Source organism: Neofelis nebulosa, chromosome 5, assembly GCF_028018385.1.
Source record: "Neofelis nebulosa isolate mNeoNeb1 chromosome 5, mNeoNeb1.pri, whole genome shotgun sequence".
Lineage (NCBI taxonomy): Eukaryota > Metazoa > Chordata > Mammalia > Carnivora > Felidae > Neofelis > Neofelis nebulosa.
The window spans coordinates 111,875,962-111,895,082 of NC_080786.1; the positions used below are offsets into that span (position 1 = coordinate 111,875,962).

A 19,121-nucleotide genomic window follows, 5' to 3' on the forward strand; every position below is an offset into this window, starting at 1 on the left:
AGAGGAATAGAACGTTTTCCTCTTGGGATGTCCCTATGCTATTCAAAGTCCATCACATTAAAAGTGATTTCTTTAAAAATCATCTCCAAAATACTGTCTGTTATTAGGTTTCATCCCATATTAAACTTCTAAATAATCTTGGAATATATAACCTTCTGTAGAATCTTGGAATCCTAGAGCAACTCATACCGACTTTGTCACTGCCTCCCACAGCAGCCTTGAGAGATTCATTCTTCATTCTTCCTTCTGACCTGGTGCTGGACCAGCACTCTGTGTTGGGCTATGGATGAAAGATGAAATAGTGCCTGCTTTCAAGAAGCTACTCTCTGTCAAATATGGGAGACAGTAACAGGTCAGTTACAAGGTAGGGAAAGTGAAGGGACAGAAGTCTATACAAGGCAGGGTGGTCACAGGGGAGAAGATGACTGAGTTTGAGCAGTACAGAAGAGGAGGTGATGCTTGAGCTGTGTTTTGAGGGGTGAGGAGGAATTATGCAGGAGACATGTCAGAGCATTTCTAGCAAGGCAGCAGCATGGAATGGTCTTTCTCTTCCTGAATCTAACTAGTGTGCATCCTCTCAGCACCACACCACATCTGTTTGTTTGTATATCACCTGGAAACTAATCTTTTGCTTAACAAACATCTTAATTTCCTCCAAACAGAAGATGATTTTTTTTTTTTTTAAGGGGAAGGGTCATGTTTTCCGTTGCTTTTGTATCCTTCACATTGCCTCGTAGTACTAGTAGTATCGAGTGCAGAGTAGGCCTACTTTGTGTTTTGTTTTAAGGCAAGGGGATGCTACAGACCCATTGTGATGATGGATTCGCCTTGCTTGTCCAGCATTCTGAATTCCAACTATTTATTCCTCCCTGCCTGTGTCACCTGTATCCGCCCTTCTGTTTACCTTTGTGACCAACAGTGTGTGCATACAAGATGATTGGTTCATGTTATGGAAGAGCTATGGAATGAAATAGAACTAATTGGGCTGATTGGGAATGGAAACTGTGGTCTTGAGCTTCCAGACTTATGGTTTAAGCAAGTGAGTTAATCAGCCCATAGACGGGTGATACACACTTGTTTATGGAATGCTTTAAATGATCTCTTCATAATATCATAGATGTAAGTTACAATCATTCTGAGCTTGATAAATCATCACAGCAGAATTCTTTCATCAGTGATACTTAAGACGCTTAGATTCTTGAAACAGGTCTGCTTCTGCTCTGTAGCTCTACTCACCACTATCTCCCCTCAAAATATTCGGCTCTAGTGTGGCTGGCTAAAATAGAATAGAGTATTTGAGGATTGGTTTCTTGCGGGGGAAGAGAGGTTTGTGGCAGGTTTTTTTTTTTTCCTTTTATGATGGAGGTGATAGATGCAGCAGCTCATTCATTGTCCCCTAATATCTGTTCTCCCTTCTTCCATGTTAAGAGAATCCCTGATTTTCAGCTGGGCATGTGGTTACCCTGAATAAATATTCAATTTCCCACACTCTCTTGGCAGCTTTGGGCAATGTGACTAAATTCAGAGCAATAGGATGTGGGAGGGAGTAATGTAAGCAATTAGGGAGCATGCTCTCCCGTTCCTGATGTTTTCACCTTTCCACTGCCTGGAATGTGGCTGTGATAGTTACCTGTCCTGGACCTTGAGAATGAGGGCAACAACTTTAGGGTGGAAAAGCAGAAAGATAGAAAGAATCTGGGGCCCTGACTGGAGCTACTACATGAGCACTGGACTGCTGATGCTCAGACCTGTTGTGTCAAAGAGAAATAATTGTCTTGTTTAAGCTATGATTTAGGTCTCTGTTTCAGCAGCTCATTAGTACATGGGAGATAAAAAAAATTATGAGGTTCAGTGTCAGCTGAGTGATATGAACAAGATGAGAAACATACTTTTAAAGATATTTAATAAGTCTTTTTTTCAAATCAGTACAAAAATTTAAATACAAAATTGATTTGCTATTGACAAGTCTCAAATCTATCATGGAAACTCAAAAAAGTTACCAGTCTATTCACCTTTCATGGTGTTCTGCAAAATATTTGAGAACTGTCACCCACTACAGACATTCTTTTCCTCTGTGGGATGTCATACTGCATTAAAACTCTGTGTTTAAATAACAATGCCAATTTTGTTCATTTCACATGGAAAAGTTCTGGTTGAATTTGAATTAAATAGGGATTATAGCTCTATCCCTAGATTTTCGAACATGTGGTTGTTTGTTTCATCTGCTTTTACACTAATGTGTTAACAGGATGTGCAACACTTAAAAGGGAAACACAGACACACACGATAATTATTTAAAACTCTTTTTTAAATTAAATGGAGTAATTCATTTAGTTCTGAGATTAGCACCATTGTAGAATACACAGTATTTGGCATAAATTTTGCTCCTCCCCTATCTAAAAGTTAGAAGCATATGCCTGATGATATACACACTCACACACATTTCATATATATATATTATATATATGTATATATAATATATATATATATGCAATTGAGTAACAACCAATAAATAAGTTGGAAGGTATTTTAAAATGTGAAATTTGGTTTTACCTAAAGAGGTACTTTCTTACTTGGTGGAAAGAAAAAGCCCATACATGTACAGATAAATACGGATTTACAGATCAGCTGATTTGACTTGCTTCCAAGCCATTTCAATGCATCTGTTTAGCTGAAGGAGCCCAGTGGGTCCTTATTGCCTCCATAGTCATCAGTCCAAAACCAGCATCCTCAAGACCAACCTGAAGGGTATTTGGCCATAGAAACGCTGTCTGCTTTGAAAATGAAAGTTGGGTTGGATATCTTTTGATGGGAAAAGTTTGTCATATAATTAGCAGTGAATAAGAAACCCTCTGGTAATGAACTCATTTCTCTTTTTAAGAAATTGAGAAGAAATGGTGCTCGTTTACCATATAAGGGAAAAGACACCTATTAGGTTGGGGAGGATTTTCTTGATGGTTAAAATGATTCAGATTTGACATAGACACATTTCCATGTGTGTTTATACCGTATTTATTTGTGTATTTTTCCATCTGTACCTTTCCCCTCAACTTCTCACTTTTAATTTTGAGGAAGAGATACAAGAGTCCACCACTATAACCCCACATTATATCCCCAATTCCTTATAGTGTCAGCGGCAGACTCATAGCTGACTGAAATATTTTGTCTGCATTTTGAGACCAGATTTGAATGCCCGAAGCAGTTAATATGTACCTAAGTGAAAACCTGGAAAGACATTTATTTTTCTCTTTAAACTTGTATTGACCCTTGACTTGTGCTGAGTATGAGGTGAAAAAGAAGCATGGGCTCTTATTTGCCGTTTGACATTTCAGATAGCTCTTCCTCAGGTTGCTTCTAAAGAAACAGTTCTTTGCCTACGACTTTCCTTTTCCTCCTAGTATCTACAGTAGAAAATACTACATCCATTTTTTTAGTTTAAAACTTGAGAAATAATTTTTCAAAAAAATTATTTTCCTATGGAATTCTGAAACTTCTTTTCCTCCCCAAGTAAAAAATGACTTGGGTTTTGGAAATTGATTTTGGAACCTCAGACATACCAATTTGCATATATACAACACTGGGAAATTTCTTCAAAATTCAACAGCTACTGAGAAACACTTAAAGCTCCTTCATGGGTGAAACCTCATTGTAGTCATTTGTATGGATAGGCAAGGAAGGGGGATTTTTATAGGCATGTAAGCAATTGAAAACTGCTGATGATAATGAACATTCCACAAAACTGGAAAGTTATTATTTTTTTCTTATGACTTCCACGTGCTTATGTTGGTTGGATCATAGTGGAAATTACATGGAGGGAAGAAAAAAGAAAAAAAAATTACAGAAAATAAAACAAAAAGAACCCTTGAGAAAGAAGTGAATTAACTACTGCCCCTGTCTCCCAGCTGGTTGTTTAGCTTCTTTCGTGGCACTGTCTCATGTCCCTCAAACGTCTCATCCAGTGCAAGGCACAGAGGAGGCACTGAGTAAATTACACGGTGGTCGATTGGTTCACTTGTTCTTTTAGAGAGACAAGATAGACAATTCTGAGTAGGACTCGTGCTGAGAAAAGATACAGCCTCTGACAGGAGGGAAATATCCCTTGGACTAAAACCCTACTGGTCCCCCCTTATTCCCTCCCGCTGGGGCTGTAACACAGCAGAACCCCTCACCCACATTCCATGGCAAAATATCTGCACAAATACAGAGGAAATTATGCAAGTAAATACGGTATGTAATTGTTATCAATGACATTTCTTTAAGCCATGTTGATAAATCTTTAAACAGTATGAGCAAATGACTTTCATTAGCTATGATCTTTCATACTGAAATATTCTGAATGATCTGAATAAGCAGGTTATGGAAGCATATAACAATACAACAGCTAATATGATTCCAGTGGGTACAACACAAGTGTCAGTACTTGATACATAAATCTATCCCATCATTTTCAATTATAGGCTGCTGTGCAGAGCATTAAACATGCATCTTAGTTTTTATTTGTACACGATGGTTCAAATTTTCACTGAAATATAACTTTCCAACTATATAAATGTTTTGAAGCAATTACATTTTTCATTTGGATTTTTTCGGTGCATCATTTTCTTTTCTTCTATTAAATCTCTCTTTCTTTTCTTTTTTACATGGGATACAATAAATATCCTGAAAAGGAGGAATGGACGTACTGCCCAGCATACAGTCCTGCGGCCTGTTCTGAGGGCATCTGGAGGAACACTCGGTCTCCGGGCCTGAGCAGCAGCACCGCACTCCCAGATGCCTGGTCCAGAAAGCCCTTTTTGTACTCATCATACGTGTACATCATGGGCTCATTGTTCTTGAACAGAGCAACCCACACGTTGCCCCCCTTGCAGTGAACATGGTATGCAAAGTAGTAGACCCCAGGGACCTCGCAGGTGAAGATGCCCGTCTGTGGGTTGTAGTTCTGTCTGCCATTATAGAGCAGTTTGTCAAACTTCACCGGGGCCCCCACAGGTGGGAAGGGTGCAGTCAGCTCAGCTGTAAAGGCAGGCATCTCGTAGGCTGGCCCTCCATTCTTGCCTTTCTTAGCCCCATAGGCATGGGGGGGTTTCACTCCATCAATTCCCAGCCCCATGTCTGGCAGATACTCTCCATGGGGTGGTGGTGTAGGGGGCATCACAGCTGGGGGACCTGGGGGTCCTGGAGGGCCTGGGGGCCCTGGAAGGCCCGGCTGCCCTTGAGGACCAAGGGCACCAGGCTTCCCTGGGGGGCCATGAAGTCCTGCTACTCCAGGCTTCCCTACTCCAGGGAACCCAGGGGGCCCTGGGATGCCCGGTTCTCCTTTGGGGCCTGGCATTCCAGGTGGTCCAATGGGCCCACTGGGGCCCGCAATCCCTGGGATGCCTGGAGGACCCTGTAAACCCTGATCTCCTGGGATTCCTGGCTCTCCCTTTGGTCCAAGCAGCCCGGGAGCACCAGGGAGCCCCGGTAAACCTTTGAGTCCAGCTTCCCCCTTGGGCCCTATGGGACCTGGCAAACCCCTCATGCCAGGGGGCCCTACTTCACCAAGAAAACCTGGCTTTCCTGGGAAGCCTTGAAGCCCTGGCTCACCCTTGGGACCTGGTGGCCCCTGTGGCCCTACAACCCCACCTTCTCCTTTGGGTCCGGGAAAACCAATAGCACCTGGAGGGCCCATAGGACCTGGGATTCCAGGCAGGCCTGGCTCTCCTGGGGGACCCCCCATTCCTGGGGCTCCTACTGGTCCTTTCTCCCCTCTTGGTCCCAGAGCCCCAGGCAGACCCCCTATGCCCTTGTCACCTTTGGGTCCTGGGAAACCAGGTTTCCCAATCCCTGGAATGCCTGGGGGTCCTGGCAGCCCTGGCAGTCCTTGTTCCCCTTTCCCGCCTGGAAATCCTGGCTGGCCAGGGATCCCATCCTGGCCTGGTTTCCCAACTCCAGGCATCCCAGGAGGCCCTTGAACTCCTGGGACTCCAATAGGGCCTTGTGGACCAGGTTCACCTGGAGGACCTGGCTTTCCCAGGGGGCCCTGGGGCCCAGGGAAGCCTGTAACTCCTGGTTTGCCGACTCCTGGAAGTCCAACAGGGCCAGGAGGGCCATGCATCCCTGGAGGACCCTTCAGTCCTGGCAGACCTGGCATCCCGAAGCCCTTCTCTCCTTTAGGACCCTGAAGGCCTGGAGGTCCTGGTGGTCCTTTGGGTCCTCGCTCACCCTTTGCACCTGGTTGCCCTGGTAACCCTGGCCCACCTGGTTTTCCAATGCCAGGAAGTCCATGGGGCCCTGGAGGTCCTTGTGGTCCTGGGATCCCCATAGGCCCGATCTCCCCTTTGGGTCCAATTTCACCTTTTGCTCCCGGCATTCCCATGGCTCCTGGCTTTCCTGGCATTCCGGGCATACCTGGTTTTCCAATTCCTGGATATCCCTGTGGCCCTGGCTTTCCTTTGGTTCCAGGTATCCCATGACCTGGTAAGCCAGGGGGCCCAGGTGGTCCTCTTGGGCCAGGCTCTCCACGCGGACCTTGCTCCCCTCGTAAACTTGCTAATGGTATTTCTATTGGGGGAGAGGGGATGGGAGTGGGGGCAAGGAGGGAAAAAAAAAGAGAAAGAAAAATTAATATTTATTATTCCTTACTTAAGGAAGTCACGACAATCATTATTTAATTTTGACACCTTAGCCTATTACTTACTGAAAGGAAAGACTAGGAATAATGTGCTCGTCTTCCAGGACTGTGTTATCCGTACTTAAAGGACAATCAGGCTGATAACTGTTTTGTCATGTTTGAAATACTGTTGAGAACTGATATCTGTAGCTGCTTTTATCAGCATTGGTTATATAAAAAAGCTAAAAAGTAATGAGGAAACATTTTTCCAAGTACAAAACTCCAAAGTTTTGAGATGGTGTGTTTGCTATGAAGATTTTGGAAAATTCAAAGAAGGATGAAGAAAAATCAAAGTTGCCTATAAGCCCACTACTCAAGAGATAATCACTTGACATTTATATGTATTTTCATCTCATGTATTCTAGGTGTGTGTATGTGTTAAACAGTGTTGGCGTTTTTATTTTTTTTATTCTACCTAATGTATTTTCCATGTCCTTGATTTTTTAATACATTTTATATATTAAATAGATATTAATATATTTATATTTATATACTTATTTATATATAATTATATTTATATGTATTTAATATATATTTAAATATATATTTTATGCTAAAAAATATTTCCTATTAATATTTTTGGCTAAATAATATTTTAATGTATCTTATATATTAAATACATATTTTGTGGCTAAATAATATTTCCTCTTGTGCTGAAAAGCAGTAGATGTGTTTAATGAAAGTAATTATCTTGTGGATTCAGGGAAGAATAGAAGCATTTTATCTTGTATGTGGTTTAATAACATCTTCCACGTCTGTCTCTAGAGCCAAATACATTTGCTTAATTCCTTTAATGTGCTATAGGATTTCCTGAGCCTCAAATATGGATTCTTTAATAAATTATTCCTCATTTGCAAATTAGGTTTCAAACAGGAGAAGTAAGGTACTTTAGGCTGACAAGCAGTGTGGAGAAGGAATTGAGCTGGGATTAGGGGCAGGAAGCTCTTCTTGGACTTGAAATGAGATCTGGACTGGGCCACTTAAGCCTTCACTGTTTCTGCTTGCCTCTCTGCAGCAAGGATAATATAGCCACACTACAAGATTAGATAATAGATAATGAAAGATGTTATGCTTTCTCAGATTGTTATCAAAATACAAAGCACATGTTTGTTAGGATGATTATGCTGTGCCTTACACGGCAATACAACTCTGGATCTTCTATGCTACTGAAATGAAACACAAAGAAATGAAATTTATGGCCTCAAAGTTTTATTTTAACAAATAGTCATATCTTAATCCTGACCATCATATTTTTCACTGAGCTACTGTCAGGGAACAAAATAGAACCATAGAACTTATATTCTTAGCAAATTCCCCAATTGCAATCTGGTACCCATCAGAATAAGAACAGGAAGTGCCACAATCCAGGCAGGCCACTCAAGAAAGGAAGAAAAACAATCCTGATAATCCCTTAAGTGGGCTATCAGCTCCTAAAGAGAAGAAAATTGGGAATGCTTCTGTTATGCTAGGTAGATATTCTAGTGCTATTAAGACATATTATTTCCAAGCAGTGTGTAGCTACTGTATCAAGAACTTCTGGGACAGGGTCATGTCTTACTCATCAGGAATCCTTGATGTCTAGCACAGTGCCTGAACATACTCTTCTTACCTAGAGTTTCTTGAATGACCAGCTGTAGCAAGTCAGAAGTTTCTATGTTGCTTTAGTATTTACTTAGCATTTTACTTACCTTATGCCACTGATTTTTCTCAACAAATCTTAACTTTACAGATGAAGAAAAGTAGTTTCAGAGAGGTTTTTTTTTTTTTTTTTTTCATTGAGGTATAGTTGACGTACAATATTATATTATTTTCAGGTCTCTCATTTCTGGCCTCTAGGCCTCTTAGCACCAAATCCAGTCGTACCCCAGAAGTAGAGCTTCCTGCTTTTGCAGGGACCAGTAGGAATGGCCTCCACTTTCTCAAAGGGAATTGCTATGCCGATGCAGTTCCTTTCCTATAAATGCTAGGTTTCCTCAGAATCCAGATAAAACAACTGAAGTTTTAAGAAAGTGTCTCTCGCAGTGCTAAGCATGTTGTAGGTGCTGAATAACTAATGAATATGGCTGGAAAGCAATGGGAAAAATGTTCATCTGTCATGCAGTCCTTACCTTTTATAGTCTCCTTTTATCAGTTTATTAACAGGTGTAGTAGCTTAATTCAAGCACTCTTAAAAACAGTGACATTTATCCAGCTCCTAGATCACAAAATGCTTTCAAATATATATATATTTTTAACACAATAGGCCCTTACAACATTGGTGTCCCAATTCATGAGACTGACTTGTCACCTTTTTTTTCCCCCATTGCTTTAATCCCCCCAGCATCTGGCCCAGAGTCTGACACAAAAATAGATGCTCATGAAATAGTTGCCAAATGTTTGAACAGATAATGAGTAAGAGAATAAATTATTTGTTATTAAATGTGTTTTGTGCCATTTAATGCTATTAAAATAAAGCACAACAGAAAACTAATTTTGTCTGTATTTTTAGGTCTTGAACTTTTTGAGGATAGAGTTTAGAACACAGTGAACACTTAATGAATATCAGTAATACATTCAAGAATAAAAATTTATAAAATGTAGCTTTTCCCCTGATCTCATAGCTGAGGATTTTGGAAAGCTGCCATTTCATAACAGCACAGGAATGTGATGTTACCTTTGCCTTTCTTAGGTGCTGCTTCCTTGCCCATTCTTGGCACTGGCTGAATTTCCTTCATATATTGGGGTAGATGTGGATATTCTTTGCCATACTGCATGTGGGGCAGCTCCTTGCCCATGGTAAGGCCATCTTTGCCCAAAGGCATGTGAGGTACTTGCTGGCCCAGAGGCTGGTATTGTGGAATTTGTGGTGGGATCTGAGGAGGAATTTGTGGTGGCAGCGGCTTGATCCCATAGTAAGCACCAGCCTGAATGAGCCTGATGGAGCCCAGGGAAATGGTAAGCAGCACTCCCAGCAGCTGCAGAGGGCCAGGTGGCACAGCCATCACCTGTGGAAGGAAGGAATGCACCAACATGGTGAAAGCCTTACAGGCCACTAGACATGTCTATTTAGAGAAAGAAGGGGGAGAAGAAGGAAACAGTCTTTATCAGCAGAACATCACCAGTGGAAGATGAATGAAAAGGAAGAAGATGGTGCCTTTTCAGGAGAAAACAAGCAAAAAACAGAAAAGAGTAGGAACTGTCAAATGAAGGCAATTGGTGGGATTATAAACTATGGGGAAATATCAATTCTGCCTTCTTCCATGGTATTGGAACCCTTGATTTTTAGCTGGAACAAAACAGCCCAGAATAAAGACATTTCAGCCAAGTGTGGCCATGTGACAAATGGATGTGGTTGTAATGGGTACAAATTCCAGGAAGGACCCTGAAAGAGAGTGGCCCTGTCCCTCTTCCTCCTTCCTGCTGGCTGAAATGTGGATACATTTGCCTGGAAGCAGAGCAGACATCCGGGACCAGAAGTGAAATCCGTGCACTGAGCATGGTGGAGCAACAAGCTAGAACAGACCTCAGCCTTGGCTGAACAAGAAGGTCCCATATTAATCCTTAAATTTAGAATTTGTTTACACAAGGAAGAGCTAAAGGTTTATCCTCTTCTTTAAATCATTATTCTTTTGAGTATCACATTTGCACTAAACTTAATCCTAATGGATTGAGTAGGTTGTCCAAAAGGAGGCAAACTTGGTGGCCAGTCAGGCTTTGTTAGTATGTGCCAAAATTCCATTCTAAGTGGAAATGGTAAGTAATTGATAGGCTTTATGCCAGGGACTGAGATTTTTCATCTGCCTTTAGCTGCTTTGGTGTGGTCACAAATAAATGTAAAAGTTGAAGAGCAAGCAGACAACAACAATGCAAACCACAGAAGTCTTCTGAATTGGAAAGAAGGTACAATATGACAGTCCCAAAATGCCATTGTGATATTTAAATACCGTAAAGTCATTAGTTTAGAATCTGCTCATTTGGACCGGGAGTCCATTGAAGTTTATCTTGTACTATTATGAAGGAAAGGAGTTTACAAAGCAAATTAGTTGCATAAAATAGGGTTGTGTAACTACTCACATGAATAAACTGTACAAGCCCTTAAACTGTACGAGCCCTTTAATAGTACCCTTTGCAATTTGACATTTAACAGAATAAATGCAAATGGGGCTTATAGGTTTATAAAAACCAACTCAAAAAGACCTCTGGAAATGCCCAGGGCTGAAGACCCAGAAGCCCAGGGAACTGCAGTGCTCACAAAAGCCCACTAGAGGACAACTGTGGTACACACTGAAGTCTGTTCTCCCTGGTACTGACAGGACATAATAAGGTGCTCCCCACACGTTATTAAAGGACTTGAAAATCTGAATCCTAAGTGGAGTGTCATCATTATGCTGGAGAAAGAAGTGGCAAGGTTCTCACAATTTTTAATGTCAGAATATTCTGAAGAACTTTGAATAAACTATCTCTAAATAATTTAATTTCCAATCTCCTGTGAGTTTGTTTTCTTTGCTTCTGCCTTAATTCTGGATCACAGTTTTCCACTTAGAAAATATGTGTTGACTTTGCGACATCCTATTCAAGAGGGATGCCAAGAGTGTGAACAGGCTACAGGAGAATTGGTTAATAAAAAGCACCTAAGAAAATATTTAATGGAATCTCTACCACAAAATTCACTGCTTTATAATTTTTCTAAATATGCTAACCATATTTTCCCCAAAACATCTGTCAGTAAAATGATTTTTAAAACTTTCTCCATTTCATAAATCAGAATAGTCTCAAGAACTATTTAATTCAAGTGTATTCTACATAGTACATGTGCTGGTAAATGGGAGAAGATAGAATGCTGTTATTTTCTGTCTAAGAAGGATTATTATAAACCATTTGGAAAGAGCCACAAAATTGGTATTGATTTATACTCAATAGTCCATTGTATTTATTTTTTTTTTAAGTTTATTTATTTTGAGAGAGAGAGAGAGCACGCGCATGAACGGGAGTGGCAGAGAGGGAGAGAGAATCTCAGCTCAGAGCCTGATGTGGGATCACACACACTGTGAGATCATTACCTGAGCCAAAATCAGGAGTTGGGACACTTAACTGAGCCACCCACGTGCCCCTATGGTCCATTTTTATCTTAGATGGGAAAAGAACATCTGTTGTAAGTACTCAATGATAATTTATTAACTACTCATCAAACACAATGCTAGACCCAGCTAGGGATTATAAAGATAAATATAATATGGTCAATGGGCCCTGCCCCCACAGAGCTTATACTTTTTTTAGTAGGGATTGACAGCAGAAAAAAATGAATTTCCCATCCTCTTCTGTTCTCCAGTATCTTTAATCCTTTCCCCTTGAAGCAACAACTTTTCCCATTTTCCTCATATGTTTCCAGAGGTATTCTAAGAATATGCACATATAATACATATTCCTTTAAGACACAAATTACAACGTACTATACAAACCACCATTCCTTACTTTGTTCACTCAGAAGACCAGAGCTTAAGACCTTATTTCTCAGTTTTGTGTATCTGAACAGATCTCTTCAAGTTCTTTATTTGTTAAAAATAAGACTCAATTGTTCTCTAGAGTCCTTAACATTCAGGGTTTAAGGGAGTCACCAGAGAGCTGGAAGTATTAATCTATACCAGAAATACATGGTAATACCTGGTAATGTATGAGCTGAGACTGAATTCTATCTTTGGGGATGAATGAATTTAATTACTAAACCCTAAACTTGTGGTGATGTCTTTAATAATAAGCTAGCATACTTGGCCCTTCACCCTTCCATCAATTCAGTGAATGTGTTGGATTATACTTAATAATTTTTAAACCAGGACAATCTAACGAAACATTGGAAAACTGGAAGGAAGCAAAATGCCTGGAAGAAGACCAGTTGAATACCAAAGGCCCAGTGGGATCCTACTTTACTACAATTATTTCCTCTTGTAGTATTGGCCTTTCTCTCCTGAAAACCACCTCCTTAGGTCTGCCATCTGCCATTTCTCTGGCTCTTTTTTTAAATAAACTTTGTTCAGTTTTAACTTGAATATTTATGTAGGGGCCCTGGTTAGAATTTACCGCTTGACTTACCCTTACTGATTTCCCTCTTGTCCCTGAGGATAGTTTTGGTGGTCAAAGTGGTGCGGTGGTTCTCCCCAAATCACTCAAAAGAACATCAGATTTGTGTAACACTATACAAACACCTGGTGGGAGGAAGGAGCCTTGGAATTTCTACTGGGAAAAAAATGGTGGTAATGGATTCTCTTGCCCCCCCCCTTTTTCTTTTACCCCCACCCCCGCCGAGGACGCAAGATACAATAATGTTGTGAATTCTAGTTGATGTTTTCTTAGATTTATACTTGATAACTGGTACGTGTGTGTTCGTGTGTGTGCACGTGTGCACAAGTATACGTGAACATCAACGTATATAATGTGTGCAGACAGTGGATCTTTGCCAGTCAGACCAACTTAGTGATGGGTTTCATGCCCTGTAGAAGACCAAGTTGAGTTGTAGCTATACCATTCCCCATGTCTATGACTTTGGGTAAGTGCCTTATCTTCACTAGGTCTCAGTTTCCTTACCTATAAAACAGCAACTATAAAAAATAAATTATAATCTTGGCCTCTCCCACAGAGCTGTTTGAGGGCACAAATGATAGTAGGAATTTTTTTGTAAGCTGAAAAGCACCATTCAAATTTAAGTTATTATTAATGGAGTGTGACCAAAAAGACAAATCAAAACCAACTGAAATGTCAAAGAGTTTCAAAGAAAGATACTAGCCAAAATAAATGTGAGGTTAACTGCAGTAATGATAAACCTAACATGAATAAAACAATAATGGCCATTAAAATATACTTGTTAAAAAAGGGCAAAAAAAAAAAAAAAAGGAAAGAACAGCTGAACCAAGGCAGTTATTCATTTTGGTGTCAGAGTTGCCAATCCTAATCATTTTGTATAGCTCTAAATGGTTCCCTATATTTGGGAAGGGCTGCAGAGAATTTCAGTTTCCTCATGTGACCTGTGATGTATATAACAGAATAATGTGATATATATTATTTTAAATGCTCCTCAGCATTTTCTCTTTGTATTTATCCCCGTGAGATTTTGGTTTTCTGTGCAAAAGAATGTTTAAGTATTTAAACCTTCAGTCCTTGCCCTAAATCCAACTTTCCCTTTCACATGAGGCTAACACAACACATGAAAGTGTGTGTGTGTGTGTGTGTGTGTGTGTGTGTGTGTATGTGTGTGTGTGGTAGTGGTGGTGGTGGTGGTGGTGGTCAAGCCTCTTCCATCTCCTCCTGGGTAGTCCCTCCCACAGGAGCTATAGTTTCTCAAGGCCTCAGATATATCACCCCTGAAGCAAGGGAAAGTCAGGCAGAATCCTACTCCTGTGATATTTACCAGAATTGTCTTCTTGGCTTTCCAATGCCTCTCAAAGAAGGTTCTCTTCTGATTACATTTCTCAGAGAAATTCATTCATTAAGTATAGTTATTTAAGGAGTGCCTACTAAATGTTACAAACTGGGTACTGGAGAGAGGAGTGAATCAAATGAGGTTCTAGATCTTATTGAACCCACTTTCTAGTGTGGGAGGCAGGCAATAATAAACAAGTTAAAAATAAATTTTATAATTTCAGATTTGACTACCATGAAGAAAACCAAGCAGGGCAAAGAGCCTGCAAGCAGGGTGAAGAGCCTGAGAATGCCTTGGGGTGGAAGACACTGTTCTGGAAAGAGTGGTGGGCAAAACATCTCTGGGGAAATAAATTTTGGATAGAGATGTGAAAGTTGAAAGGCTTACTTGTCTCTCTTAAGACACAACATACACACACACACACACACACACACACACACACAGTCTTTCTTATCACACTGGTAGTTATGGGTGCCTTTCACTAATGTAAACCATTGTTTCAGAACTTTACTCATCTGTGTCTATCTTCATTTTCACATCTTCATTGTATTCTTTTTATTCTAAGGGTTTCTTCTTTTTGATCCTCCACATTTTAACCCTACTGTATTAGTTTGCTAGGGCTGCCATAACCAAGTATCTTAGACCAAGTGGTTTAACCAACAGAAACTTATTTTCTCCCAATCGTGAAGACCAGAAGTTAGAGATTGAGATGTTGGCACAGTGGGTTTCTTCTGAGACCTCTCTCCTTGGCTTGTAGAGGCCACCCTTTCTCTATGTCTTCACATGGCTTTCCTCTGTGTGTTTGTGTCCTTTATAAGGATGCTAGTCATGTTAGATAAGGGCCTATCCTACTGACCTCATTTTAACTTGATATCCTCTTTAAAAAACCCCTTCCAAATACAGTCACATTTGGAGGTACTAGGGATTAGGACTTCAACACAGGAATTTTGGTGGATACAACTCAGCTCATATCACCTAGACAATTCCTCTAGACCAACTCAATTCCTACTTCTGCAGTCTTCCCTACCTTTTCAGCCATCATTATCTTCCTCTTCCTATTGAAAGTTTAACACAAAGTTAAATGCAGCTCATCAACCTTATGTTTTTTCCTGTTGCTTTTTGTTTTTTTGTTTTTTGTTTTTTGTTTGGTCCATTATACTTCAACATGATTGTAAACTGAGGACAAGGCAACTATGTGATATTCTTTCCATTTTCTCAATATCTATTTCTAGATAGATCTTCACAGTCAAAACTCTTAGTGCTGATGGGGCTTTAGAAAATATCTATTTCAGCCTCACTCTGCATTTAGAATCCTACCTACACCAGTTGAAATATGAAAGCCTTCATATTTCCTATTTGAATATTAATCATGATGGAAACATTCATAAAGCAACCTATTATCTAGTTGTACAACTATTGTTATTTTTATTACCTGGTAGGAGCAGCTAGTAGGAGAGACCACCTTTTTTGATTCATATGGCAGGGTACATGTAGCTTACTTTTAGCGGGAGGTGGGAAGTGGACATTAAAAATATATCACAAAATTGGATAAGGCAAAAGATAGATGGTTACATGATCTTTTACTGTGATGCAAATAAAACTACCTTAGGATCATCTAACTAGGGATATGTAACTTTATTGCATAATTGATTAGTTTTACAGATATAATAAGTCAACTATGTTGAAAAGGATATGGTTTTATTGCTCTTTGCTATGTTACCAGTTTTGTATGTAACTGTATGTAACTCAGGATTTTTTTCTATCAGCTCATTATAATAAAAACCCCAAGGTTTATTTTTTTTTAATTAAAAAAAAATTTTTTTTTATTTGAGAGAGAGAGAGAGAGACAGAGACAGAGCATGTGTGGGGAAGGGTCAGAGAGAGGAGACACAGAATCTGAAGGAGGCTCCAGGCTCTGAGCTGTCAGCACAGAGCCCAATGTGGGGCCTGAACCCAGTGAGATCATGACCTGAGCCAAAGTCAGTCACTTAACTGAATGAGCCACCCAGGCACCCCTAAAGCCCCAAGTTTTTAATATTTTGTTTTAAACCAACTTTGTCGCCATGTTAAATAAAACTTTGGCATGTTCACTTATGAATGAGGATTGTGGTTTTAGCATTTTGAGAATTATGCTTTGATGGGGACACACAAAAAAATAGCCAAATACATAAATATAGGCAGTTTTGGAAAACATGGAGAAAAACCAAGCAGGAGAGGGTAGGTAAGGAAATAGATGGTTATCATTTGTGGAGATGATGTTCTCTGAAACCCCTTTTACTAAAAAAATTGAGCCTTCTGTGCTTGGATGGGCTGGCACCTAGGGTTTAAAGGAAAAGAGAAGCAACTCTAAATCACAGAGGATAGAGAAATTCTGGGGGATTCTGGAGGAGATTAAGTGTGAGCAGAGTTGATTGCTGCATGGAGGAGAGTCCCAGAAAAGGAGACCTCCAGTGGAGGAACACTCAAGAAAAGAAAAAAACTCATTTCAGATGGGCTTTTTAAGTTTGTTATAGAATGTATTGTAAATCCCCTTTTTCATCTCCTTAGAGAGGAAGAAATCCTAATCCTTCTGAAGAAAACCTAATTCTTTTGTCAGAACTGATTTTGAGGGAGTTAGATGGAAGAATGGTTCAATGCTCCAGGGTGGCAAGGGGCAAAATTGGTGACTGTATATGAGAAAACCAGAACTAGAGGATGGTTGGGGAAGGAGACGCAATGAACATAAAAGTTATAATAATATTAGCTATGTTTTTGAGCACTTACTTTATGCCACTACCATGAACATACTTCAAATACATTATATCATTAATCTTATATCTACTTACTAAGTTTTATTTAATGTTAAACTCAAATGATATCTCCCCATCCTATATTTATAAAATTGATTATTTTAGGGGCGCCTGGGTGGCGCAGTCGGTTAAGCGTCCGACTTCAGCCAGGTCACGATCTCGCGGTCCGTGAGTTCGAGCCCCGCATCAGGCTCTGGGCCGATGGCTCGGAGCCTGGAGCCTGTTTCCGATTCTGTGTCTCCCTCTCTCTCTGCCCCTCCCCCGTTCATGCTCTGTCTCTCTCTGTCCCAAAAATAAATTAAAAAAAAAAAAAAAAAAAAATTGATTATTTTACTGAAATTCAAGACTGTTAGATTCCAACTTAAAATCTTTAAATTATTCTTTGATTACTTTTAGGAGCTGACCTCCAATACATTAGCTAACAAATCTTTCTACTTTGTTTTACAAGGCAGAGATCTAACTATACTGTCACTTTTCTCCATCTTGTCCTCCAAATACCAAGGCTGCCTTTTTAGCTGAAAGAAAAGAAATTCTCTGTTATTTAGGATGAGATCTTGGACTGGATCCCTTACTTTCTGCTTTTTGGACTAGGGACACAAGCTGGGAGGCATTCATGAAGTCAGATAGCCACTGGCAAGGTGAATATGCTGAGATGAAGCCCAAAGAAAAAAACCTATCAGATGTTGGTCAATCACTTCAATGAAGGCAGTGGGCAAGATCATCATAAGCACTCATTAGTTTTAATCAATCTGCTTATTTACATCTACCAAGACTGATATAGGTACAAAGCAGCTTGAAAATTATATGCTTCACAGATGAATCTGCTATAACCAAGAGCAGCAAACAACCTCACTAATAGCTATCAGCAGAGCATGACCTCACGGGTCCTACAGAACTTGAGATCTCAATTAGATTGTGTCCCCAGGTCTAGAAATGGGCCACCCACATAACCCCTCTGAAGCAAATGACCAACCCCCACATTCCACAAGTTCTCCAAAAGAGGAGATTTCACAATATTCTCCAGTAACCAACTGCAGGATTTCACAGACCTACATTTCTTAATATCTAATCTGGATCTTTCCTGCTGAACTTTAAACTCATTTCCCCTTTTCCATTCTCAAAGGAGGTGGGAAACATCTGGAGAATATTTTTCTTAAAATGATAGTTCACATACTTGAGGTCTACAATTAGCTCCTTTTGTCTCTCTAAATAGAAGCATGTCCGCTGTGAAATAGTTTATCAAATACTTGAGAGGACTCCCCCCCCAAAAAAAAAAATACTTGAAAGGACCCTTAAAAGAGAAAGTTCTAAAGTGGAATCCTGTTTTTGCTTTGTTTTGATTTCTCCCCATAACATGAACACATCATTGTTGTCAGAGCATAGAGCACCTAAATTCTAGTTCTGACCTAAGCAGGTCTCCTATCCTGTCAAGGCAACAGTTTTCTCATTGGCAGAATGAGGACATTGACTAGGTGACTCAAAGGTCCCCTCCAGTTCTAAAATTCTATGGTAGCTGTGAACATGAATAACATACCCACACTTCATAGATACATCATTTCATGAATGTACATGTTCAAGCCTTTTGGATGTCATCAAGTTAAATTAATCTCACATCTTCCTTCTTACGGCTGGAGATGGAACAGGAAGAGTTTGAATAGCTCCTCCCTCCCCCTAAGTATTCCTCTGATGAAATAAGCTGCACCTGACCAGAAACAAAAGGAAGAACCTAAATAATAAAACAAAGTTTAGGGACAAAAAAATTTGCCATTTATAATTTTTAAAATCATATTGAAAGATTAAATAAAAATTGAAGCTTACTTAGAGAAATCTTTAAGAAGTGGCTACAAATGATTCAAAGAAAACTTCTCATAATATGTAAGCTCAAAAATTCCCTCAGAGTCATTTAGCAAGTATTGATGTATAACTTCCTGGCAGGGAAATGACAAATGAATACAGAGTATGGCTCTAAGGAAGGAGAAGTGGGTAGTGAATAGGTGTGAGTGACATAGTCATGTTTTTTTAGAAAGAATAATGTTCATTTTGTAAGAAAAATTAAAGATCCAAAATTTAAAGGCAGTTCTATAGTAAAGTATGCTTTGATGTGGGCATCCCAAGAGTAAGGTTCTCCCAGTTCTATGGGTCTGGTGACGTGTAGCAAGGTCAATTATTTCCTGGTGTGTCCAGAGAAGGACTGGAAAGTCCTCTGGAGAGCATCTTTCTCCTTCTCTTCACTAATACAATGTATGTAAGTTACACAATGTGAACTAAAGCTGTTTTTAGACCTTTGCAA

At 39.9% G+C, this 19,121-nt stretch overlaps 1 protein-coding gene across 3 annotated transcripts in view; it reads right to left on the bottom strand.

The window, feature by feature from the left end:
* Positions 1-1,886: 1,886 nt before the first annotated feature.
* COL8A1 (collagen type VIII alpha 1 chain) overlaps positions 1,887-19,121 on the bottom strand; it is a 153,124-nt gene continuing 135,889 nt past the window's right edge. For all 3 annotated transcript variants that reach the window (XM_058731631.1, XM_058731629.1, XM_058731630.1), the window contains 2 exons: positions 9,306-9,636; positions 1,887-6,543 (listed from right to left, as the gene is read on the bottom strand). In XM_058731631.1, coding sequence (XP_058587614.1) covers positions 4,637-6,543; positions 9,306-9,633 — 2,235 coding nt within the window. In that variant the 5' untranslated portion in view covers positions 9,634-9,636 and the 3' untranslated portion in view covers positions 1,887-4,636. The remainder of the gene's footprint in view (positions 6,544-9,305; positions 9,637-19,121) is intronic.